General features: G+C 59.6%; 11 protein-coding genes across 11 annotated transcripts; 5 read left to right on the forward strand and 6 right to left on the reverse strand.

Annotated features, from left to right (window-relative positions):
• On the reverse strand, positions 1-2,147 carry F5Z01DRAFT_470995 (ubiquitin-conjugating enzyme E2-binding protein). The gene is made up of 2 exons (XM_046259994.1): positions 1,101-2,147; positions 1-774 (listed from the first exon to the last, which is right to left on the reverse strand). The coding sequence occupies exons 1-2, from the start codon at positions 1,722-1,724 to the stop codon at positions 184-186; spliced, it is 1,215 nt and encodes a 404-aa protein (XP_046113573.1). The 5' UTR covers positions 1,725-2,147; the 3' UTR covers positions 1-183.
• On the forward strand, positions 1,869-3,819 carry F5Z01DRAFT_668539 (uncharacterized protein). Its single transcript, XM_046264357.1, has 3 exons — positions 1,869-2,619; positions 2,669-3,298; positions 3,347-3,819. The coding sequence occupies exons 1-3, from the start codon at positions 2,148-2,150 to the stop codon at positions 3,451-3,453; spliced, it is 1,209 nt and encodes a 402-aa protein (XP_046113574.1). The 5' UTR covers positions 1,869-2,147; the 3' UTR covers positions 3,454-3,819.
• On the forward strand, positions 3,820-6,901 carry F5Z01DRAFT_668542 (Rad17 cell cycle checkpoint protein-domain-containing protein). The gene has a single exon (XM_046264358.1). The coding sequence runs from the start codon at positions 4,021-4,023 to the stop codon at positions 6,589-6,591; it is 2,571 nt and encodes an 856-aa protein (XP_046113575.1). The 5' UTR covers positions 3,820-4,020; the 3' UTR covers positions 6,592-6,901.
• Positions 6,902-6,914: 13 nt separating this feature from the next.
• On the forward strand, positions 6,915-8,051 carry F5Z01DRAFT_470619 (putative GDSL-like lipase/acylhydrolase). Its single transcript, XM_046259992.1, has 4 exons — positions 6,915-7,232; positions 7,295-7,340; positions 7,401-7,589; positions 7,647-8,051. The coding sequence occupies exons 1-4, from the start codon at positions 7,019-7,021 to the stop codon at positions 7,975-7,977; spliced, it is 780 nt and encodes a 259-aa protein (XP_046113576.1). The 5' UTR covers positions 6,915-7,018; the 3' UTR covers positions 7,978-8,051.
• On the reverse strand, positions 7,970-9,652 carry F5Z01DRAFT_668548 (uncharacterized protein). Its single transcript, XM_046264359.1, has 2 exons — positions 8,222-9,652; positions 7,970-8,162 (listed from the first exon to the last, which is right to left on the reverse strand). The coding sequence occupies exons 1-2, from the start codon at positions 9,644-9,646 to the stop codon at positions 8,136-8,138; spliced, it is 1,452 nt and encodes a 483-aa protein (XP_046113577.1). The 5' UTR covers positions 9,647-9,652; the 3' UTR covers positions 7,970-8,135.
• A 187-nt stretch (positions 9,653-9,839) lies between these two features.
• Positions 9,840-10,872, forward strand: F5Z01DRAFT_640993 (uncharacterized protein; the record flags this gene model as incomplete). Its single annotated transcript, XM_046262557.1, has 2 exons — positions 9,840-10,547; positions 10,603-10,872. 2 exons carry the CDS (start codon positions 9,840-9,842, stop codon positions 10,870-10,872), a joined length of 978 nt encoding a protein of 325 aa, XP_046113578.1.
• A 414-nt stretch (positions 10,873-11,286) lies between these two features.
• On the forward strand, positions 11,287-12,549 carry F5Z01DRAFT_678492 (polysaccharide export protein; the record flags this gene model as incomplete). Its single annotated transcript, XM_046265450.1, has 1 exon — positions 11,287-12,549. The coding sequence occupies one exon, from the start codon at positions 11,287-11,289 to the stop codon at positions 12,547-12,549; it is 1,263 nt and encodes a 420-aa protein (XP_046113579.1).
• A 95-nt stretch (positions 12,550-12,644) lies between these two features.
• Positions 12,645-13,901, reverse strand: F5Z01DRAFT_471573 (Tim17/Tim22/Tim23/Pmp24 family-domain-containing protein). Its single transcript, XM_046259997.1, has 5 exons — positions 13,633-13,901; positions 13,464-13,579; positions 13,388-13,414; positions 13,204-13,334; positions 12,645-13,116 (listed from the first exon to the last, which is right to left on the reverse strand). The coding sequence occupies exons 1-5, from the start codon at positions 13,657-13,659 to the stop codon at positions 12,740-12,742; spliced, it is 678 nt and encodes a 225-aa protein (XP_046113580.1). The 5' UTR covers positions 13,660-13,901; the 3' UTR covers positions 12,645-12,739.
• Positions 13,902-14,077: 176 nt separating this feature from the next.
• F5Z01DRAFT_668554 (uncharacterized protein) lies at positions 14,078-16,664 on the reverse strand. Its single transcript, XM_046264360.1, has one exon. It carries the CDS (start codon positions 16,451-16,453, stop codon positions 14,144-14,146), a length of 2,310 nt encoding a protein of 769 aa, XP_046113581.1. The 5' UTR covers positions 16,454-16,664; the 3' UTR covers positions 14,078-14,143.
• A 98-nt stretch (positions 16,665-16,762) lies between these two features.
• F5Z01DRAFT_678495 (ammonium transporter 1) lies at positions 16,763-18,358 on the reverse strand (the record flags this gene model as incomplete). Its single annotated transcript, XM_046265451.1, has 2 exons — positions 16,763-18,202; positions 18,257-18,358. 2 exons carry the CDS (start codon positions 18,356-18,358, stop codon positions 16,763-16,765), a joined length of 1,542 nt encoding a protein of 513 aa, XP_046113582.1.
• A 1,590-nt stretch (positions 18,359-19,948) lies between these two features.
• Positions 19,949-23,400, reverse strand: F5Z01DRAFT_631308 (intracellular protein transport protein; the record flags this gene model as incomplete). Its single annotated transcript, XM_046261777.1, has 2 exons — positions 19,949-22,805; positions 22,886-23,400. The coding sequence occupies 2 exons, from the start codon at positions 23,398-23,400 to the stop codon at positions 19,949-19,951; spliced, it is 3,372 nt and encodes a 1,123-aa protein (XP_046113583.1).
• Between the last annotated feature and the right edge of the window lie 196 nt (positions 23,401-23,596).

Raw genomic sequence — 23,596 nt, forward strand, 5'->3', positions numbered from 1 at the left:
AAGATGGCTGTTGGCACTTGGAAGTCACATCAGACGGCTCTGAATGCGTTTACTGTGCGCACACTGTACATAGATACCCAAATCACAGTGTCTGGACTGTGCACCAGAGCCCGCAGATGACATTGCAGAAGCACCATCACCTGCGGTGCATGGTAATCTACTTGCATTTGTCATATATCTGAGTTACTTTACGCTCCAGCGCGAAAGTAAACCAACCTTCCACTCCCTGAACGTCCTCTCCTTCATAGGAAGGCATGAGTTGCTGGACTCGAGCGCTTCCAAGGCTGTCGCAATCACAGCCTCTGGAAAGCTGATGTCCTGAACGTCGGACGTCATAGACTCGGCCATCTTCTCTGCCTTGTCTATATCGATGCATTGGTAGAGAATCTTCATCGCCTCTCGCTTTCCCTCCATTTGGGAGGTTGTGTAGGTGACGTTGGGGTTCAGCGCCCATAGGTGCAACGCCCGCTGTCCCCCGGCCTCGCTGCCTGCCTCAAGTTTCTGCGGGAGTATGACCGACTTTGAACAGCCAGAGCGCGAGATCGTCGCAGTCAGCGTTGCGGCGAGGCATTGCTCGGTCGACGGCATGGCTTGCGTAGATGCTGTCTCGGTCGCGACCTGCCACTTGAACAGGGAGACGGAGGATGCGACAATGCTGTAGAACCCGACCTGCGCATTGCACTTCTTGCAGCTGACGTTCAGGAACTTGGTCGAGTCACCGATACCAGGTGCACTTGCATCGTGTTGCTGCCCTCCCGACGTGGTGGAGGAAAACTGGCATCGTTAGCCGGGGCTAGATCACCCTGCAAAGTGCCATCTGGCTGGGGCAGGTATGTGCCTTTCGAAATCTCCACGCGGTCACTTCTCTGACCGATCGGATGAAATAGAAATGCTGTCTTCAGTACGGTCGAGCGCGCGCGAACCCATTCCCGAGGAAGGGTGCCGCGGCGAGATGCACTGCCAGCGCAGGGCTGGGACGACGAGAAAGATTGCTCTTGGGGAGTTGTATCGATGACCATGTCATTACGGGCTGGTAGTAGCCGACGCGGCCAACTTCTTTTTCCCCAGTAGGTTCAACGCAGTTAAGAGGGGAAACTTACTAGGATTCCGTCGCAATCGGACTCTGTAAACATGAAAGAGGTAATATCGACGAAGCCGACAGTCTCTTGTGCTGAAATGGCGTTGCTCGCACCATAGCCACGTTTCGTAAGGTCAGCTTCCTCAGCGTCCCCATTGGTGTGTCCATGGTCGTGGTCGTGCGGTTTATGACAGTGCCAAAACTCCATCATCTCGGCCCAGTTCTCGCTAGGAAGATCTTTCCATTGTGAGATCTTCCCGTTTTGAACAAAAATGTTGCCGCATGCTCTGCAGGCCACGGAGGATCCTGGTCGCAAGTCGGTGGCTGTCCACGGCAATGCCTGGTTCTCGAGGGAGAAGAGGGATTCACTAGGCAGCCTCGACGAAATCGGCAGCCTCCAACTCAGACTCTCTGTCGACGGTGCCACTGGCACAGTTGACGCCACTGCCACTCTCTCCGGCAGCAAGACTTCGCGCGTGAGGCCGCCATGCTGGACGCGAAAAGCCGTGCCTCCCTGGGTGACCTCTGCGGCTGTGTCTGCGTTGGAAGGTGAAGTGAGGTTTACTGCGATAGACACTTGTCGTATATTCGATAGAAACTCGGCATAGATCAGGATCCCCGAGGGGGAACTGCTGACTGCTGTCATGTTGCGTCTGTTGATGAAGAGAGGACGAGGTGAGGTCTCTGGTTAGTCGGAAGTACGTACCGCGACTGCAGAATAGTGGGTCCACGCATTTGACGTGCGCTCTAGATCTTGAGGTTCAGGGTAGATGTATTTCTCCACGGTTCAGCTCACTGTCGCCCGAGTTCTCGTCAACACAGCCAACGCAACTATTTCGAAAATCAAACAATTGAGTCTAATTCTTGTTATCGTACTGACTGCGGCTTCGAAAAAAAAAATCAACATTGTCTGGCAGTCAATCTGCTGAATCTGCTGACTCTCGGGACCTGGGCGCTGCCACTCTCCAACAAAACCGGCAGCCCAACAATTACACGATCCCCTCAACCACTCAACGTCATACCATCGTCTTCACTTCCATCTCATACACAACACAGAAAGTGACCGACAATGTCTGGTATACTGTCATATCTTACAGGGACGACCGACCGGTCGGGCTCGATCAACCTGCCCAGCGTCGAGATCCATAACGTCGAGACCAACCCGGACCGACGAGCCCGCTGTCTCAAGCACCTGCTCAAGGCCAACCACGTCAATTATTCCGTCGTCTACCACAACCTGCAGTACGACAATCACAACCCACACATCCTGTGCTCGGCATATCTGCTTGGAGCCGACCAAGAGCATCTCAATCACATATACGATGAGCAGATCAAGCCTCTCGAGTCTTGGCGCCCGTCGCCGGCGGAACTCAATGACTTGGACTGGCGGGATTTCCTGGGCGATAAAAATTACCAGAGGGCCTACCTTGACTACTTTGAGGATAAGCTCGCGATGGAATTCTCATATGACTGGAAGAAGGTCGTGGAGCATTTCATGTTCGAGGGCGATCAACCGCTGTACCATGGGCTGATCTGTGGACGTAAGTACAGCCCGGACGGGCACATGGACTCGGACTGACGGTGATGCAGTTGGCCATCCCCTCATTCACTTGGGCTATGCCTATGAAATGGACAATAAAGAGTTGGCGATGGAGGCCTTGGCCCTCACAGCAGTCCAACACTGCTTCTTGAACAAATACCTTGATGAGAAAGCATATACCAAACCATCGCCATTGAACGGACCACCCCTCGAACTGCTCAACAAGATGTGCTCCGATAAACGCTTCGACAGTCTCCCGAAGAATCCCGAATTTGACGAACTGGAGTCGATCCTGGAGAAGCACGAAGACCTCGTCTTGGAGTACTGGAATGGATGGAATCTCGACGACCCCCAGAAGCAGTTCGAGCTGTCCCAGGAAGCCGCAGTCGCTCTTCTCGTCGCCACAGTCCGGCCTGGCACGCACTCGTTCAACTTTGTCTTGGTCCACCTGCTCACGACGAGCCACGCCGTGCGGATCCTCTTGCCCTTCTTCCCCAAACAGCACCGCATCAACCTCGTCAGGGAATGGTGGTTGCTCGTCATCGCCATGTTCATCATGAAGGGCCGCCCGACCATTGACCCTGATAATGTGGAAAAGGACATCAAACAGAAGCATTGGGGCTACGTCGAGGAGAAGGCACTCAAGTCGCCGTACGCAACGGATGCCCATTATGTCAAAGGTGAGTCGAGTCTGATGGGCCAGAGGGTGTGACTAACAGTCGTGGTAGCTATTCGTGCGATGAAGGAGGCGGCCAGGACATGGGGGGATGTTCACGAGCATTATCTGCGTGCTGCAGTGACGTTTGTCGACAATTTCCATGGATGGACGTTTTGATGTTTCGATTGGGGAGGTGGCCACAGGTAAGCAATGAGGTGGTTGTTGAAAAGCTTTCCATATGACACGCTTGCGATACGGAGTGTGGAAGCTGTGCCACAGTCATGGCTATTGGGTGTTTGTATGAAAAAGGACGTACAATGGCAGTCTGTATGAATGAGAATGATATACTATCTGATGGCTTGTTCATCAGCGTAAACGTGATCTCTTTTTACAGGTCTATAGGGATGCACTTGGCAATGCCATGATTGATCCGTGAAAATAACAATAATCTTGAATGACATTAAGTAAATATTGCGGCGTTTCTTTTGAAATAGGCTTCGATTGTCCTTTCCATGTCAATGTTGGACCGAGCTGGGCATGTCGAACCTCAGTCGCACAGTGTCTACTGGCATGCGAAGGGCTATGCCGCACCGTCCCAGCTGAGCACCTCGCCCGTTCACGGTCCTCGTCGCGTGCAAGTCCGTCCACTCCACGCTCAAGACAATCGCAACGTCTGTCATACCAGTGTCTTCGGGACTTTGTTCACCCCATGGATCGCGACTTTGCACCCCTCCCACCGCGCTGATGGCTCCGCCTGCGAAGCGCCTCAAGCGCACCGACCTCGACGACTCGGATGACGAGAACGTGAAGCCTCGCGCAGGCAACACCCTTGCCAACTTCTTGGTCTCCTCCCCTTCGTCCCCCACCAAACACCGAGTTCCCCAGCCATCGCCAAGTCCTAGCAAGGGCAGAGGGACCACACGAGCCAGCACGCGCGGGTCGACGCAACCCAAGAACGGCAGAAGCCCGAGCTCGAAGAAGACCGCGAAAGACATTGGCAAAGGAGACGAGAGGGCGAAGACGGCCGACTTGAAGACCCTCTTCTCGAAACAGGCGCAGCGCGAGCCAAAGAAGCCCACGGCGATCGACGACCTACTGAGCGACCCTATTTCCGAAGACGAGATCTCGGAGCTCAAGAGCAGCTCTTCGAGCCTGGTCGGGCAGCATGCAAGAAAGAGGTTGCGAAAAGAAGTGCAGACAGCGCCATCTAGCAGCGTGAGCTCGAGCCAGCGATTTCTCAAGCCGACGAAACCGAATAATGCGGAACACAACGCCGGCGAGGATCAGCGACCATGGTCCGAACGCTTCGGTCCCAGAAACCTCGATGAGCTCGTCGTGCACAAGCGCAAGGTGGGCGATGTCCGGAAGTGGCTGCAGGATGTCATGGCCGGCCGTATGCGCCAGAGAATCCTCATTCTCAAAGGACCGGCTGGCTCTGCCAAGACAACGACCTTGCGGCTGATCGCAGACAGCATGGGCTACGAGATTCTAGAATGGAAGAACCCGACGAACAATGCAAGCTCCGGCTTCGTCTCGGCGTCGGCGAGGTTTGACGAGTTCTTGGGCAAGGGTGGGAAGTTTGGCGCGCTGGACATGGACGACGAGCCGGCATCGCAAACGCAGGCCAGAAGTTACGGAGGCACGAATAGCGAGAATGTGAACCGGATACTGCTGTTGGAGGAGTTTCCAAACACATTTTCAAGGACTTCGACGGTGCTGTCCGCCTTTCGCAAGTCGATACTGCAGTACCTGGCGGAACACGTGCCAGCCCTGTCCGTCTTCACGCAACAGTCGCAGCGCGAGCCCATCAAGCCCTTGGTCATGGTCATTTCAGAGACACTACTGACGACGACTTCGGCATCGGCGGACAGCTTCACGGCACACCGACTGCTTGGCCCTGAGATCCTGCGTCACCCTGGCGTCGGCATAATCGAATTCAACCCGGTGGCCCCAACGTTACTCGCCAAGGCCCTGGGTCTGATTGTGCAGAAGGAATCCAGGAAGTCGGGTCGGAAAAGCACGCCGGGCCCTCAAGTTCTGCAGAAGCTGGGCGAGATTGGCGACATTCGCAACGCCATCTCGTCGCTCGAGTTTCTGTGCTTGAAGGGCGACGATGAAGCGGACTGGGGCGCGCGGGTGACGTTCACAAAGCCAAAGAGGGGCGCCAACGGCGGCGCAAGCCTGACAAAGGGAGAGGCGGACAGTCTGGAGCTCATCTCGCAGCGCGAGGCGAGTCTGGGGATTTTCCACGCTGTTGGCAAGGTGGTGTACAACAAGCGAGACGAAGCGGCCGCAGGCAACGACGTGGAAAAGCTGCCTCCGTATCTGTCACACATGTCTCGGCCGAAACGATCACAGGTCGATGTGGACTCACTGATGGACGAGACTGGTACCGACACGCACACCTTCATCTCGGCGCTGCACGAGAACTATGCTCCCTCGTGCATAAGCACCGACGCGATGGATCTCTCCACGCCAATCGACTACGTCAACGAATGTATCGAGGCCCTGTCACAGAGCGACCTACTGTCGCCATCGCGCGATGTCTTCTTTGGCGGGCGAGGCGGCTTTGCCGGCCAGGACGCGAGCAGTCACATCCTACGGCAAGACGAGATCACTTTCCAGGTCGCCGTGCGCGGCCTGCTCTTTGCGCTGCCCAACCCCGTGCACAGAAAGCAGGCAGATGGCTCTCGTGGAAGCGATGCATTCAAAATGTTCTACCCGCAAAGTCTCAAGCTGTGGCGCGCACGAGAGGAAGTGGAAGGCCTGGTGGACATGTGGTCGTCCAAGCTCCTGAAGGGCGATCTTACAGGACCAACGAAGAATGTCACCGAGGGAGCGAGTGCTTTCCGCAAACCCAAGAGCTCGTCGGCTGGGGAGACGTCGTGGATGCAGCGCCAGCAGCAGAGCTCCAGGTCGTCAGCGGTGGACAGCTCACTGGCGGAATCGCAGGACAAGGTCAACGACGATGCGATCCCCTTGCTATCCCTTGGAAGTGCGGCGCGCCGAGAGATGCTGCTCGAACGACTGCCGTACATGGCACACGTGGCACGCTCGTCCTCCCACGCCGGCAAGAGTCCAATCAAGGCGCGCGATCTCGACAAAGTGGTCGCCTTTCAGGGAATGAATGCCCCTACGGACGAGGCGTCCGATGCGGAGGATGGAGAGGAGAACGACGCTTCTGCCGCGTGGGCCACCGACAAGCCATCCGAGGAGGCCAGCCCCAGGAAGAAGCGCGCTGGCATCAAGCCTGGCGCCATGAGCGGCTTGTTGGCTCAGAAGCTCGTACTGAGCGACGACGATATTGAGGACTGACGTCCGATTTGTACCTGATACTATGCATGGATCTGGAGTTTATGGTGTTGTGGATTTGCACAGGGTGGCGGTAGAGGAGACACTGCCTAATGGCCCGAACGACGATGTACGAATGAAATGCACGCATTCAGTCCTCAGCCACACGGATCGTCATGATCTGCTACCCTATGAGTGTCGTGTTCAAAGCGTCGCCGCCTGAGGTGCCTCACGATAGGGCCTGGCGCGGCGCAGTAGAGCAGCTGCCCAACTGTGTAACGCCACAGCGTGCAACGTGCACAGTGTGCCTGTCTGACTGACCACTGACCAGCTTCACCGTGAACTTACACCTTGCATGCTCTTCCATCCAAGCCCATTTGCTACTGTATTGATATTGATCTGAGATCTCCAAAACGAACCGCGCAACTCCACGGACAGTAACACCACCACCATGACTTCTCGTCCCTGCAACATCTTGTGCTTTGGCGACTCCCTCACCAGCGGGTACTGCGACTGGGGATACACTTCCCACCCCTACTCCATCTGTCTACAAGACCGCATAGCCCAGGAGCTGCCGCCGGGCACACGATTCGAGGTCTTCACAAACGGGGAACCAGGAGAATGTGCCGGTGAAGACTCGTTCAGGTCCAGGCTGGAAGTGGAATGTATGGCCTTGCCTACCAGGCCCGCTACATCTGCCAAGCTGACGTTCCTCCCTGCGTGTTAGTAGAGAAAAGGACCTACGACTGGGTGATCATGCTCGGTGGGACAAAGTGCGTTTCCTCCATTCGTTGCTGCCACATGTAGACAGACAGGACTAAACACGACGACAGTGATCTTGGCTCGTTCGTGTCGCCAGAGGACATATTTCAGGCTCTGCACGACCATTGGCACCGCGTCCTTCGAAAAGGGTGCAAGATCCTGGCCCTGACGATTCCTGAGTGCGGCGCCCGGCACGAACGGCTGGATCGCGCGAGGAAGATTGTCAACGACCGTATCATGAGCTACCAGGCTGAGAACTAGTGAGTTGAGGCTGGGTGAGCTATCACAGAGATGTGTTGAGCTGACAGCAAGTCTAGCCATGCCTTTGATCTACGATCACATATACCGTACCACTCTCTCACCGAAGATGAGCAGGACACGCTGTGGGATGATGGTCTGCATTTGACGGTGGATGGGTACAACTGGATGGGCGCCCATATCGCGGATGCGTTCATCCCCTTGCTCAAGCAGGACCTGCAAAAGACGACGAGCAAGGATCGCTACTCATCAAGCAAGCCGTCGTCGGCAGCGAGGAGGCCGACCAAGTACGAGGATGACGACCGGGTCTTTGAAGAGGAGGGCGACGGCGCCGACAAACGAGACATCAAGGCAGGTTACGTCGTCGTGAGGAAGAGGGACCTGGAGTGAATGTATACGCCATGATGCACGCTACTAGCGTCGCTTGCGAAAGAAAGCCCTGTCCTATGCTGTGTTTTTGAATGAACCGTGCCCGTTTGCGCCATGCCATGCCCTCTTGATGCCTATTTGTTCCCGTTCCCCCCGTCTTTATTCCGTTCTATGCCGCCCTAGGCCAGATTTGCCTCGACGAAAGCCTGAGAAAGTTAGCCAGAGGTCCATGTCCTTCGCGGGTTCGCGGGAGTGTCCAGCTTACCGGGAATTGCTCGTCGAGCGCGTTTGTGATATTCTCAACCTCCTCTGACAGACTCTCCACATTGGCGTCCCATCGCCTCATCTCCTTGCCCACGACAGTCTCTGTGCGGCCACTCCCCTTCTGACCAGAGGCCTCGCCACCGTCAAAGTAGACGAGCCCTCCGAGTTGATCGATCCGCCCCGCCAGTCGGCCCTGCTCAATCATCCTCGCCGTCGTCTCCTCCGCCCTGTTGGCGTCCAGACCCAGGAGCGACCCGAGGGCGTCGAATCGAATGTTGCTATACAGCTTGGAGACGCCGAGCAGATTGTGCTCCATGACCGCCTTGGCCAGGACGGTCGTGCCGTCCGCCGTGGTCGCCAGCTGGTGTGGCTGCAGACCCTCGGCAAAGGTCTCGACCTCTTTGGCTGTGAGCACCCTGTCCAGGAAGATCTTCTCCAGGATCCCAAACTCGTCCAGCTGCGCCGACCGCTCGTCTTTGTAGAGTCGGCCCAGCGTCCGACTTCGCAGCGGCCCGGCTGGCGCCAGAATGGCACACTTGGCTGCCATGCTCAGCGTGTGCAGCCTCTCCTCCTCCGCGATGGCGAGCGAGAAGCTGATCTCGTGGTACTTGTTGGCCGCCGAGAGGAACTCGCGCTGCGCGTCGAGGATGCGTGCCTGGGACAGGTTGAAGTGCAGCGTCAGGCCCTGGTCCTGGACCCGGTGCATAATGTTCTTGAGCTTGGAGATGTAGGCGCTCGCGGCGGTGCTGTCGTCGACCTCGAGGTAGTTGCGGACGATGCGGATCCAGGTCGTGGCGCGCTCCTGGACGGTGACCTGGCGCTGTGACGAGTCGAGGGGGATGTCGGCCAGGACCTTGGCCGCCTCGACAAAGTCTTCATTGTTCTCGTGCGCCGTGGCGATGAGCTCGCGCAGGACGGCGACGGCATCGGGGAAGACGGCGGACTGCGCGGCCAGAATGTCCAGGGTGCGATTGCCGACGTCGATCCAGAGGTCATGGTTTTTGAGGTCCCTCAGTCGTGCTACAAACGCGGCGAGGACGGATCGAGACATGACCACGCCAGAGGGATGCTCGAAAAGCGTGGAGATGACGGCGATAAAGTTGTCGGCCGTCGCGTCCGCTGAGGAGCTGTCGCAGATGTAGGCGAGGGCATTCTCGTAGAGGGCGGGCTGTTGGTCGATGGGTTTGGATGCGATGACCTGGAGTCTTTGCAGGACAGCCGGATCTGGCGCCATGATGCCGAGTGTCGAGTGTCTTTGATCCGTCTTCAATGGGGAGGGTTTTCGGAGGCGTTGGCTGTGTGTGCTACAGCTCTCGAAGCGAGTGACGATGATTGCTGATGGCAGGATGGCAGAATGTGGAGTAGCTGCAGCTTCACCGCGGTGGGCGGGGCGAGTCTTGGTGGGGTAACTACAGGCAGAAGTCATCCAGCCTACCTTGCGCACGTGCATTGGGGCTGGCTTTGGCATGTTCCTTTACATGCCCAGTCATTCTTCATGAAATCAGACATTGGCACTGTCCTGTAAGATGACCAAAGTCACGATCCTAGGCGCCGGGTGAGCTCTCCAGGTCGATCTACCAAGCATTGAACCTACTGACCCAAGTCACAGCATCACGGGCATGGCCATTGCGGCCACGCTGCCCAAGCACTGCGAGGTGACCATCGTGGCGCGCAACCTCCCCGGCGATCCAGACAACATAGAATGGGCCAGTCCATGGGCCGGTGCCTGCTGGGTAGCGGAGGAGGGATCAACCCCCTCGGAGCAGACGATGCAGCTCGACGCGCTGGCGTACTGGCTCCATCTGGCCGAGCGGTTCCCCGCGTCGAGTGTCAAGAAGACGGTGGTCTACGATGTTTTTGACTATGCATCCCTGGAGGACATCTGGTACAGAGACAGGGTGCCTGACTTTAGGGTCATGGACAAAGGGGAGCTCCCACCGGGGGCCAAGTTGGGCGTCTCCTACACAACCATCATCTTGACGCCGTCCATCCTCCTGCCGTGGCTGCGCAAGCGTCTTGAGGCGAAGGGCGTCACGTTCGAGAGGGCGACTGTCCGCTCACTCGCTGATCTCAAGGGCATGGGGCACGATGTGCTCATCAACGCCAGCGGCAGTGGACCGATGTATCTGAAAGATGTCCAGGACCACACCATGAGCCCCGTGCGCGGGCAGACGGTGCTGGTGCGAAGCAACTTTGACGAGCTGTGGATCCGGCGAGGCGAGGCCTACACATATCACCTCGCACGGGGGGACGGGACGGCTGTTCTCGGTGGCATCAAGGACACGGGGAGCACGGATCCTCGCGCCAGCGAGGCGACGAGACAAGATGTGAGTAAGCCCAGACGAGCGACGCCCTATGAATGAGCTGACATGATGACTGCAGATCGTACGTCGCATAAGCGAGAACCTGCCGCAGCACTTCCCGTCTTCCGACGTCAAGGACTTGGAGATCATCCGAGACCTCGTCGGCGTCCGGCCGTATAGGAAGACCGTGAGGCTCGAGGAGGAGGAGCTGGGCGGCCAGTGCGTGATCCACGCGTATGGGACGGGCAGCGGTGGCTATGCCTTCAGCTGGGGCCTGGCGAGGCAGGCAGTCGACTTGGTGAACAGGCGTCTCCTTGCGCTCCCAAAGTCCCTGTCGTCAAAGCTTTGAAGGGTTGAAGGGGTGAATTGAAGGTCACGTGCGCACTTTGGATCGAGCCATGCACAATCCCTGACTCACTTGAATGATCTGCGGCCTGGATGCACTTACACAGCTACATGTACACGTGCCTGCTTCGCACGACTCGCGTGTATCAACGGGTAGCTAGATTCATTAGCTCGAGTCTGAAGTTACAATTAAGCTTATGCAATGTCTCAGGTCCCATTCCAGCGCCTCATGAAACCCATTGCAACGGTCCCAGGCGCCGCGTCAATGCCAATACGAGACTGGAGCTGCCGAGCCTCCCGGTGCATGGCCAAGCCCGCCCACCAGTGCCTCAGACTCGCCTCAGCCAGCAGCAGCACCATTTCCTCCCACTTGATCCAGACGGTCGACCGCCCATGATGCGTGCATGCTGAGGATGCGATGCTCATCCGACCTGTCCGCCTGCGACGGCTCCCTCTTCTCCGTATCATCATCGCTCTCCTCACCTTGCTCCTCCTCGATGCGCTGCTCCTCGTGGCAAGCCGCCCGGCTGCTCCGGCTTCTCTGTCGTCACCCGTGAGCCCGCGACACACGGCCGAGAACGGGGGCGACATCTTCATTGCCTCGATACACCGAGACTCGGCGCCCCTACTGCACGCCTCGTGGAGTGACGCACTGCTGCGGCTCGTCGAGGCCCTGGGCCAGGACAGCTCTGTCCACGTATCCATCGCCGAGGCCTACTCGAGCGACGGCACCCGCAACGAGCTGAGGCAGCTGCAGCTCGGACTGGAGCGGCTCGGCGCCAGCAACACATTCACCTACGGCATGACGGGCCACGAGCTGGCGACGCTGGTCGACAACCCACCCGTGCCGCGGAACATGAAGGGTGGATGGCTGTGGCTCGAGCGGGAGAGGCAGTGGGCATTCCGGGAGACACCGCTGCTGGCCAGCCTCCGGAACGAAGCCCTGGTGCCGCTGAGACGTCTCCAGCAGGAAGAGGGCAGGACGTTTGACAGGATATTGTGGGTGGATGACCACGCCATCTTCGAGCCGGACGACGTCGTCGAGCTGCTCAACACCCGCGGGGGCAACTATACGACGGCATGCGCCACGACGCTCGATCCGTCCTCGCGTCTCGCAGAGGCCACGGCTACCCGCGACGATCAGGGGAATCCGATCCTATCGAGCCGCTGGCCGTGGTTTCTGTCCCCGACATCCCGCGCTGCCGTGCAAAAGGGGGCCCCTGTCGCCGTCCGGTCCTGCTGGGGCGGCCTCGTGGCCATGAACGCTGCGCCATTCTACGACAACGACGTGAACCTTGCTTTCCGGGCCATTGACGATTCGCTTGCCGACAAGCGCATCGAAGCGGACGAGACGTGCTTGCTGCAGGTCGACAGGGCGGGGGCGAGGGGCGTCTGGATGAACCCAAGCGTGCGTCTGGCACGGACGCCAGAGGAATACGACCGCGTCCGGCGTGGACAGGTGCCCTGGCAGTCTGTCGTCTTGGGATCCTGGGCGAACCGCCTTGGACGGTGGTTTAGCGCCTCGGCCGTGGACGCTGACCTGCGCTCGAGGGTGCAGGCCTGGTCGAGGGGCGTGCCCGGGCGTAGCCCGGATAGATACGAACCAGGCGTCCACTGCTTGTTTGACGGTACACGGGTGGTCAGGCGCAAACCTATTCTCCGTCTCCCTTGGCAGGCATAGCAGTGTATATATGTGCGTGTATATATACAGATGTATACATCATGTGGTCATCCATCCTCTACCCGAAATCCATGCGCCCTTCAAAACATGCTGCTGTTGGCCATGCAAAGCCCATCAAACGCCAATCGAATATCCAAAAGTGCATCCAGTCCAAGGCATGAAAAGTCTAGATAGTGTTAAAACCCCCGCTCTATTTGTTGTGCCACACCAACGTGCGCAGGTCATCCCAGCTGTCGCAGTCCTTGTAGATGTACGTCATGCTGCTGCGCAGGCTCGACTGCAGGTCCTCGGGGTGGTGCTTGAACAGCAGCATGACGGCGCCCCAGCTGAGACTGGCAAACGCCGGCCAGGCGTAGTAGCTGATCCTGGAGTGCAGCGGCTCGGCGGAGACGAGGGGCAGGCCGTGGCCCGGCTTGACGGCGATGCGGGCGAGCGCGAGGGCGACGCGGGCAAAGATGTAGATGACAATCTGCTGGTTGACCGAGGAGATCTTGCCCGTGCGCGGGGAGCGGCCGCCAAAGACAAAGTAGCCGCCCAGGAGGCCGGCGAAGAAGGAGTCGTAGGGACCTTGCTCTCTGTTAGTGTCGAGTCATTCTGGGGGTGCTGCTATGCTTGGAGCGGCAGAGCAGCGCAGAGCAGAGCGAATCCACTGACCTTCCTTGCCGGGCGTGGGACCGAATCGCTTCAGCGCCATCATGGTGAGCTTGTATATACTGGCAAAGCGGGCCAGGTTGGAGGCGTGGTGTCTCGTTGCGCGCAGCACAAGGCCGACTTTTTGTCGAAAGCTGTGCACGAAACAGGTTAGGTCCGGCTGGTGGTAAGGAGCAGGTTAACGTACGTTCCCGATCGGAAAAGAAAGATCATGCTGAGATCATGTTAGCTATTATTTTCATCATTTCGCAGTAGACACGTACACGAGCGCGTGGGGAAAGCGCACTTTGGTCCCGTACACGGCGCCATTGCGGGCAGTCTTGACGAGGGAGAGGACGTCGTGGTATTTGGGGTCGCGGACAATCTGCTCGAGGGCGGCCTGTAGTTTTTGTCAGTCTCTGCGTGGAGGCTGCGCGGCATAGGACACATTACCTTGATGCCGTCGAGGGTGGAGGCCATGGTGATGGTGAGCGCGGTGGTGAGTTGCGCCTCGGCTGGTAGCGGCTGCAGATGGATGGATGGGTGAATGGCAGTCGCGTAGGTCTTGGGAGGTCCAGTCGACGAGGCTGTGGAGTAGCGTTCAGGGCAGAACGCGAAGCTTCGCAGTAGGTATCATGAAGCAATCATGGAGCAAGACTGGGGGATGGAGAATGGACGTCTTGTCGTGGTTGGAGATGGTCCATGGATGGCATGCCGCTTGCGAGCCTCGGGCCACAGGCGGGTATTCAGGCAGGCGCACGGGCCGCCGAGGGCTCCTGCCAATTCCAGTCCGGTTCCGCCTCCACAGGGACCCATGACGTCTCTGTGGGGGAAATTGTTAGTGCAACGGGCGGGGCAATTGGCATGTGACAGGCAGTCTCGGACTATTAGTTGTAGGTAGCATCATAGCAACACCACTGATCATTATAATACTGGACAGACACGCTCCCTAATTACCGCCTCCCTAGCACCACCGCTCGTGCGGCTCGCGCCACTGGACACCCAGAAGCTCAAAGATCCTCCTCTCGTCCCGCCCCTCGACGAGCTCCCCCTCGGTCACCCTGGCCCCCGCGGCACCGCGCAGCACATTCCGGTAGAGACCGCGCTGGTTCAGCCGCATCCCCTTTCTGCTGGCGAGCAGGCGCATGCTGCGGTTGAAAATGTCGTTGCCCGTAAAGTAGAGGAGCGCCGCGCCCAGCTCCGTCTCCGGCACCAGCAGGAAATCGATGCGTCGCCAGGGGTGACGTTGCTCTGTCGAAGACGACGACGACGATGGCAGCACGCAGCATCCGTGCCACTTGCTACCCTCGGCGGACCGCGACGAGGCCAGGCACGCCACCAGAAACCCGCGCGCCTCGAGGGTCCTCGTGAGCGTGTCGAGAAACGGCACCAGGTCGCCAGACACCTCCGTGCCGGGCTTGGTCACCACAATGTCAATGTCGCCCGACGTCTGGGACCCGCGTCGATAGCTACCCCCGATGATAATCTCTACGGCAGCGTCGATCCCTGCGGCGGTCTTCTTCACAATGCTGCCGAGCGCTTCCACCTCGTGTCTCGGTATGCGCTGCTGCAGGTCGTCATACCGCTCTATGCCGATGAGCTGATTGGCAGACAGCCTGGCGTCCCTCTTCAGATCGTCCAGCGTCCGGAACCCCTGCGCGATCCACTGCTGTGCCTGCTTGTTGCCAACACCGTAGATGCCCATGAACAGCTGTAGCACCTTGCCCATGGGGTCATCCTCCGCGTACTCGAGCCGTCGAAGACGGTCCGTCGTGACAATCTCCTCAATCTTCTGCGCCAGCCGTGGACCGACGCCCGGCAGTCGGAGCGCCTCCTGTTCTGTGGTGATGCGCACGTCCTGCCGCTTTAGGGTGCTGATGGCCTTCCGATAGGCTATGGTGCGCCAATTGTCGTTGATGCGGTCGTAGTAGCTCGCCATCTGCTGCAGCACCTCCATCGTCCTGGCGTTCGGGTTGTCGGGGCGGGCGTCCTGCGCCGTGGCTTGATTGCACGCGAACCGCTCCTCGAAGCGCATCTTCTTGCCTCGCAATGTGGGACGGGGTGCTGTGCGGCTGCGTTCTCCCTCGGAGCCCGCCTCTTCGTCTGCGCTGGATATGTCTTCGACTGTCCCGGCGTTGGAGCGCGCGTCTTCATCGTCATGCTCTTCGGCATCGAGTGGGAGTTCCCTATACTCCTGCATCAAGTCGATGACGCTGGACAACTCGTCGCCCTTGGCGTCTTGGAGCGGTGTTGAGCTCTCCACATGGGTGGCAGTCGGTTCCACCATAGCGCCCAGGTCGAGAACCACAGGCTGTGACTCGCCACCGCGCGGCCCGGCTTCCAGGGAAGACTCTTCACTCCTCCCGGGCGTCCCTCTGGGCGGTACGTAATCCCACTTCTTCGGGTTCCTCTGCGGCGGCTTCAGCTGCAGCGAACGCGCCGATTCCCCCGAGCTCGTTGGCGGTGCTGCTGCTTCACCTGCGGGCGGCAGGGCGTCGGGCTGTCCGCGCAGCAAGTACTTCTTCTGCCCGACATCCAGTATGGTCCTGAACTGCATGCAGTCCAGCGGCCAGTCCTCGTTCACGACAGCCACCCCTCGTGTCGCCGTGGCCCGGTGGGCCTCCACATCTTGAAACGTGAGCGCCTTGTCCACGATAAAGTGGGTGGCCCCCGAAGCAAATTCTGTTCTGGTCGCACCGCATGCCTTTGCCTTGGCCATTCTCATCCTCCGCGCGGGGGCAATGTCGTTGTTGGGCACATAGTAAAACACTAGATCCTGGAAGATCTGCTCGCTCTCTGGTCTCGGTGGTACGTCGTTGTCCTTTCGCCGCCGCCGCTTTGTGACTGTCGGCGTCTCGGTCTCATACTCACTCGTCATTCGTTTCGGCAGTGGGAGCGGCGCCGTCTCGCTGCGTTGAAGACGATGGATCGAGGCAGGGATGGCGATGGCCGTGTCATCGGATTCTGTGCCTTGGAGCAAGCTGTGAAGCACTCCTTTGCGTGCGTAGGCGCTTGCAGGTGTGTTTTGGATGACCTTGGATGCGTCGCCCTGCTTCAGTGCCTGGGGCGCCGATGAGACTCTTCTGGGTGTCGTGTGCGGCGCTGCCCTCGCCGACGTCGGTGGTGAAGGTCGTTTGGGCTTGGGTTTGAAGAAGTCATCGCAATCACGACGCAGCGATATTTCCTCTAGGCTCAATGCATCGTCGGTGGGTGTTTCCAGCTTTTTGAACAGGTATCGCTTATCGGCGAGGGAGATGGTGCCGTCCATTGTCATGTCGGGCTCTCGAGGGGTGTTGATGAAAGGAGGAAGTAGTCATGGTGAGGGAGCTCCATATCTGGTGCAGGCTACACGTGTCTATGTGAGTGAGTGAGTGAAGTGAGGAGTGAGGATGGTTGCCTGGCTCGAGGTGAGCTAGAGTGGTCACGTGAGATGATGGAGCGTGAACCACCACGTCACCTGGCTGCGGAACAAGTCACAACATACACCATAAAACATGTATGTAACAATCATAAATAGGGTATCTCAGGTATATATACTGCCTGCATGGCCAAAACAGAAAATAGATTGCTACGCTTCATTCAATCACATGGCATGCCCCGCCATGCCTGACGGCCCCCCGTTGGCAGCGTACATATTGGGCCCTGCCGGCCCAGGCCCCAACCCCGGGCCCAGTCCCATGAGCTGCATGTTGTGCTTCTCCATGTGATGAAAGGCGGCGGGGTCGGCCGAATAGCGACTGCCAGCCTCGTGGTCGACGTCATTGAGGACCTCGCGGGTGAGCTCGACGTAGTCATAGGCAAACTCGCCAATCTCGGTGTCGTCCATGCCCAGAATCTCAGAGTCCTCGGAGGCGCGGATGCGCAGGCCCGGAATCAGGTTGAGGACGAAAAGAATGAGGGCGGTGCCGACAAAGGAGTAGGCGCCGCCGGCCACCGAGTCGGCGAGCTGGTGGGCGAGCTGGATCCAGTGGTGGTTGAGCCAGCCGCCCTCGATGCGGGTGACGCCGTCGAGGGCAGCGACGTAGTCGGCGGCAAAGAAGGCGGTGAGGAGGTTGCCGACGAGGCCGCCGACGCCGTGGACGGCGAAGATGTCGAGGGCGTCGTCGACGCGGAGGAGGAACTTGAGCTTGGTGGCGTAGTTGGAGAAGGAGGCGCCAAAGAAGCCAAAGAGGACGGCGGACCAGGGGGGCACGAAGCCGGAGCCGGGTGTGATGGAGACGAGGCCGGCGACGACGCCGGAGCAGAAGCCGACGGTGGACCACTTCTTCTCGAGGCGGAAGTCGAGGAGGCACCAGGTCATGCCGCCGACGCAGGCGGCGAGGTTGGTGTTGACGGCGGCGAGGACGGCGCGCAGGTTGGCGGAGAGGGCGGAGCCGGCGTTGAAGCCGAACCAGCCAACCCAGAGGAAGACGGTGCCGACGACAATGTGCGTGACGTTGTGGGGGCGATAGTTGAGCTCGTGGGTGCCGTGGCCGCGGCGCTTGCCGAGCATCATGGAGTAGGCGAGGGCGGCGGAGCCGGAGGCGATGTGGACGGGGGTGCCGCCGGCAAAGTCGAGGCCACCCATGCGGTTGGACCAGCCGGACGGGTTCCATGTCCAGCAGGCAATGGGGTCGTAGATGACGGTGGCCCAGATGAACATGAAGACGACGCAGGGCAGCATGCGGCCGCGCTCGGCGACGGCGCCGGTGGCGAGGGCGACGGTGAGGGCGGAGAACATGCCCTGGTAGACGGCGAAGAGCAGGTCGGGGATGCGCTCGGAGCCGACCGAGGGGCGGGCGAGGACGTTAATGAGGGCAAAGTTGTCGAGGTTGCCAATGTAGGGCCCCGCGGTGTGGGAGAAGGTGAGGGAGTAGCCCCAGAAGAACCACTGGAAGCAAGTGACGCCGGCGGCCATGACGGAGAGCCAGATGAGGGAGAGGGCGGACTTGCGGCGAGCGAGGCCCGAGTAGAAGAAGCCGACGCCGGGGATCATGAGGAGGACGAGGGCGGTCGAGGTGAGGATCCAGGCAATGTCGCCGGCCTGCGGGTTGGTTAGTAATGTCGAATCAAGTGCGCTCGCTGCCTGTGAACGTACCTCGTACCAGACGTTGACGTCAAAGTCGAGCGGGTTGGCGCCCTGCGCCGTGGTGCCATTGTAGGGCACGAGGACGACGTAGTCGAGGTTGTCGTCGGCCATGGTCGGCAGATTGGGCGCGCGTGCGCGGGTGGGCACGACAATCGCGCAGTGTCAGTCGAACTGGACCCCCAGGGCCAGAGAGTCGTCCCTCACCGAGCGAGAGGGCAGGGCGTAGCGGTGGTGGTGGTGGTGGTGGTGATGATAGTAATGGTGTCGATGATGTGAGGCGCAGGTGAGGGACTGCGTTCAGCGGGAGCGCTCTCCTTGTTCGACGGGGAGGAAGAAGAAAAAAAAAATCATGTCCTAGTCGGAAGAGACATGGAGAGAGTGCCGCCCGTGGGAAGGAATGGAATGGAATGTAGACTGAAGAGACGAAGAGAGATAGATAGGCTGCGGCGGAGATGCTGAGGGGCCCAGGCCAGAGTTAAAGCCTCGAGCGCCCGTTCGCCATCCACATGCACCAACTGACTAGCCCAATTACTAGACTAGCAGCAGCAGCAATCAGCCCGCCATCGCCGTGGCTGCATGCTCTGTCACGTACAGCACAGTACGTAGTACGTACATGGTTTCGCATTGCTTCTGCTCGACTGTCTGCCGTCTGGTGGTGGTGGTGGTGGTGGTGGTGGACTGGTGGTCGCGTGTGGCCTGCCATTCGATGATGCGCAGCGCATCAGCGTGTCCACGACAATCAATCGCGCCTGAGTCCTGACGCAAAGCGAATACGTACGTGGACGAATTGGCTACCCCAGAAAGTAGAATCAGGGTCGAGATACCCCGGCAGAGATAAGCGCCAGCATTCCATGTGTAAGGGCATCGAGACACTGTCGCGCCTCTATTACTATTCACTGATAACGACATGGACGCGCTCAGTCAAGCTCCCTCTCAGCGCTCTGGTCTGACCTGACTTGGCAGCTTGCTACGTTCATTATGGACTGTCCATTCGGCTCCCTGGACTGCACTGCTGCAGCCTCTTCCAGCGACATTTCCGAGGTGCTGCTTCGCGCATGAGGTTCTTATCGGGCAGGGGTCCTGTCCTGTCCTTCGTCCTCGCGTGGGATAGATAAGAGTCAGACTGGACGCGGATCGCCGGATCCCCCACGCCCAGCCCCAGCCTCCATCTCAATGTGCACTACTACCCTCTGACAGGACGATATTATTTCTTTTTCAACAGAAAAGACGATATCATTTCTCCAACTGCCTCACATATCAGATCGTGCGCATCCCTATGCACGACGCTGCAACCTCCCTCAGGGGCTCCGTCACGTGCACCCCAACGAGCATCGCTGCGGATGCTCGAGGACACATGGGGCGGTTAATGAGAACTACTGGCCACCTCCTCATGAAACTCTTGAAAATATGTAATACATTATATATGGCTTGTCTAGTTCCTTTGATCCAACAGACACCCATTGCCATACATAGATGGACATGGAAGATATATGTACACGAATGTATCCGTACTCGCCTTCCCCCGGCACTATGCCCAAGCGATGCCTCCCAGAAGCCACTTTGGCGATGCTGGCCAATGCATCCCAAACCCATTTTATATATACGTGCATGTGTGTGTGTGTGTGTGTGTGTGTGTGTGTGTGTTTGAAAGCCAAAACGCCAATCGCTCATGCATCCGTAATGTCAGTCCCCAAGATCACTTCACGCGGCCACACTCCCCTGCAGCGTCTTGAACCGATCCTCAAACGCCCTCATCTGCTCCCCCTCGAGCACCCTCTGCAGCCGCCTCGTCTCACGCACCGCCGCGTCCCGCTCCTCCTGCAGGTTCAGCACCTCCACCTGCGCCGTGCTCATCCGCGTCACCACCTCCTGCATCTCCTGCTCCGTGTCCGACAGCGCCTTCTCCAGCTCCAGCACCTTGGCACGGAGCGCCCCCATCTCCGCCTCGTCCTCGAACGAGACAGCCGCCAGCCGCGGCGATGCCGGGAATGGGGACGAGGTGTTGATTGGCGTCGGCAGCAGCGAACCCTTGCGGGACGTCCGCAGCGCCGGGGACCGCAGTCCCCCCATCGCAGGGCTGCCGTCCATGCGCCGGAGGTGCCCGTTGTGCGCATCTCGTAGCTTGGCAATCTCCTCTTCGTGACGATTCACGCTGTCCTCTGACGCGCTCTGCGCCGCCACGAGCTGGTCCTCGAGACCCCGGAGACGCTCCATTAGGCTGGTGATGCGGTCATTGTTGGCCTTGCGGTCCGTGTCGCCCCGCGTCACCGCGTCCGCGAGACGCATCCGTAGGTTCGCGTTGGCCGCCAGTTGCTGGTGCACCTGGCAGGCGAGCTGCTCCACCTGCTGCGCCGACTCCACCAGGTCGCTCGCCATGTCCCGCTCCGCCTCGACGCTCCGGGCCTCGCTGGCAGACGCTTGGTCGTACTGACGCCGGAGCGCGTCCAGCTCGTTCCGCACCTCATCGCGCTCCGTCACGGCCACCGAGACGGCATCCTCGAGGCGCTGCATGGCCAGCAGAGTCTGCTCGTCCGACGCCACACCGGCCTCCAGCTCCTTGATACGCTCCAGCGACTCCTTATAGGCCGCCTGTAGCTGCTGGTAGGCGATGCGGAGGGACTCGGACGTGACAGGGGCCCCTGACGACGAGCCGTTGCTCGAGCTGCTGGCGCGGGCCAAGGTCTCGGGGATGAGAATGTCCTTCTCGTCGAGCAGCGCCCGCAGCGAGGCAATCTCCCCTTCGGCCCTGTCGAGATCCATCTTGAGGCCGCCCAGGCCCTTCTCGACCTGCCACTTTTGCTCCAGCGCATCTTCAGCACGACGTCGGAGCACATTAATCTCGGTGCGTAGGGTCATAATCTCCCGCTCGAACCCGCCACGCTTGGTCGGCCCGGTGACCAGACGCTCGCGCTCCGTCTCCAGGAGGTGGATGCGCTTCTGGTACTCGCGGTTCTGGAACTCTTGTCGCTCCAGCAGGTTCTTGAGCGCCCCGTGGAGCGCATCCCGCTGCGCCTCGACGTCCTTGAGCCGTTCGGCCAGCGCCTCGCGCGACTCGACCGGCCCCGTCTTGACGCTGTTCGAGCGCGACAGGCCCATGGGCGTCCGCTGGCTCCGCATCGTCGCCGCAACCGAGTTGGACCGGCTCAGGCTGCCCGACATGACGCGCGACGCACGCGACGGCGCCTCGGCCATGACCGAGCCCCGTCGGAGCGTCGTGTTCTCCTCCTTGAGCGTCTGCAGCTCCTGCTGCATCTTGGTCGACTCGTACGTCAGGTTGGCGTACTCGGCCGCCTCCGTCTCGAGACCCTCCACCCGGGACCGGAGCTGGGGCACCACCTCGTCACGCAGGTTGTCGCGTTCGTTGCAGGCGTCCTGCAGCTCCGTCTTGAGCGCCTTGAGCAGGTCCTCAAAGTTGCCCTTGGAAGACCGCTCCTCCGACAGGCGGCGCCGGAGATCTTCGCACGTGTTCTCGAGGTCGCGCACTCTCTCGTTGGCGTCGACACTGTTAATCTGCGCCAGGTCAATGTGGGACGCCCGCTCGGCGAGGTCCTTGATCTGCTGGTCGAGCTCGCGTCGCTTCGACCGCTCCTCTTGCAGCTTGCTCGTCAGCTCCAGCCGGATCGACGCCTTCTCCTGCTCTGACCTCCTCTGCACCTTTCCCACCTCGTCACGGCTCTGCTCCGTCTCACTGGCCTTGACTGAGCCGTAGCCAGAGTCTGAAAAGTAGTCGCTGGTCCTCTTGCTCGGGGGCTGGGGGTTATTGACTTGCTCCTGGAGCCGGTCCACGAGATCTTCCAGATCCATCTCCCTACGGATCGAGCCGGCCAGCTCGGAGCTGATAGCCTTGAGTTCTTCCTCCATCTCTTCTACGAGGGCCGGTGTCGCGTAGCTCGAAGGGGGCGGGGTCGAGAGGAAGGACTCGCAATAGCCGAGGGCATTGCCCGCGCCGTCGTACGCCTTGGAGTCGGACAGCGAGCGGATCAGCTGCGTCTGCGGCACGTCATGGGCCGTCCCCCTCCTGGCCGGGGTCTGGGGGGACGGTATGGAAGAGAATTCCGTCGCGGAAGGCGATGGGTTGCCCCAGCCGAAAAAGGCCGCAAAGGGTGAGGGGGCGCCTCCGCTTGGTGATTTGGGCAGCGGCTTGTTGAGCTGCGCCGACGAGGGCGACTCGTTGTCGGGTCTTGGTGAGGCGTCCTGGGTAACGGAGGAATCGTCCGTCTGTATGTGTAGGTGTGGTGGCGTGGGTCTGGCCGCAAACATGGGAGGCGGGGACTGGTATCGGTCGATGGGATCGGAGTACGTGGACTTGTCGTCGTCGTTGGTGTCGTCGTCGTCGACGACGTCGTGATCGCTGTCGCGTTGCTCGAACGCAGCAGCCTTGGGTGTCGCGGCGGAACCAACGTCGGGTGCCAGGTCAGACAGCAAGTCGTCGTAGCCAGAGAGAGCGTCGTCCGACTGGTCTGTCTGGGACCCTGGGTCTATTTTGTGGTTTTCTGTGGTTGGAATGCTTTGCGAATCGGCCGACGGGATTTCGTGTTTCACAGCAGCAGAGGTTGGTCTACGGCACGGGGAGCCATCCAGTCAGTACTCTGATCGACGTGGGCAGTATACGTAGTAGTAGGTACTCACAAATCGGACAATGTATCCCTACGGCTAGACGTGGGATACTCGTAGAGGGTTGGGCTGTCTACCGAGCCAGACCTGGAGAAGCGGTGGTCTGGCTTGGGGAGGTCGAGCGGCGAGGGCACACTCGACGCGGCAGAACCCTGAGAAAAGCGAATGGCAAAGGCTTGGGCTGTCGAGGACAACGGCTTCCTCTTGATGATGTTGGTGCGCGAGGCAGACGAGGATGTACGCGGGTGACTGCTATTCGTCGGGGATGATGTGGTGACAGGCTGGTGTGCTGCTGCGACGCTGGCCGTCTGCGAATGGGATGGAGCGTGTCGTTGGTCGTACGGTTCGTCCGAAGAGATGGAGGCCGAGGGCTGGTGATGCGACAGACGGTGTGGGAGGTGCTGACGCTGAGGTCGGGGCAACTGTGACGGGGACGGTGACGGGGACGGTGATGGGGAGGTTGTCGTAGCGAGGGGCCGGGGTGTTGGATCAGATGAAGCAGAGACAGTGTCGGTCTCGAACTGGTCAGGGATCGACATGCGGTGGTGGCCTTGGTCTCCCTGGGCGTGGGCATGAAGAGGTGAGGAGGCCATAATAATAGTATCGTGCGGCTGCCTTGGCCAGTGCTGTCCGGAGATGGACAATGAGGGACTAGATGGGACTGAAGAGGGAGGTCCTAGAACGAGCCGCGCCCAATGCGACCTTGTGACTGCCGGCAGTGGGTTAGTGCAGCGC

The sequence above is a fragment of the Emericellopsis atlantica genome (genome assembly GCF_019669845.1).
Source record: "Emericellopsis atlantica unplaced genomic scaffold F5Z01scaffold_54, whole genome shotgun sequence".
NCBI classification, from domain to species: domain Eukaryota; kingdom Fungi; phylum Ascomycota; class Sordariomycetes; order Hypocreales; family Bionectriaceae; genus Emericellopsis; species Emericellopsis atlantica.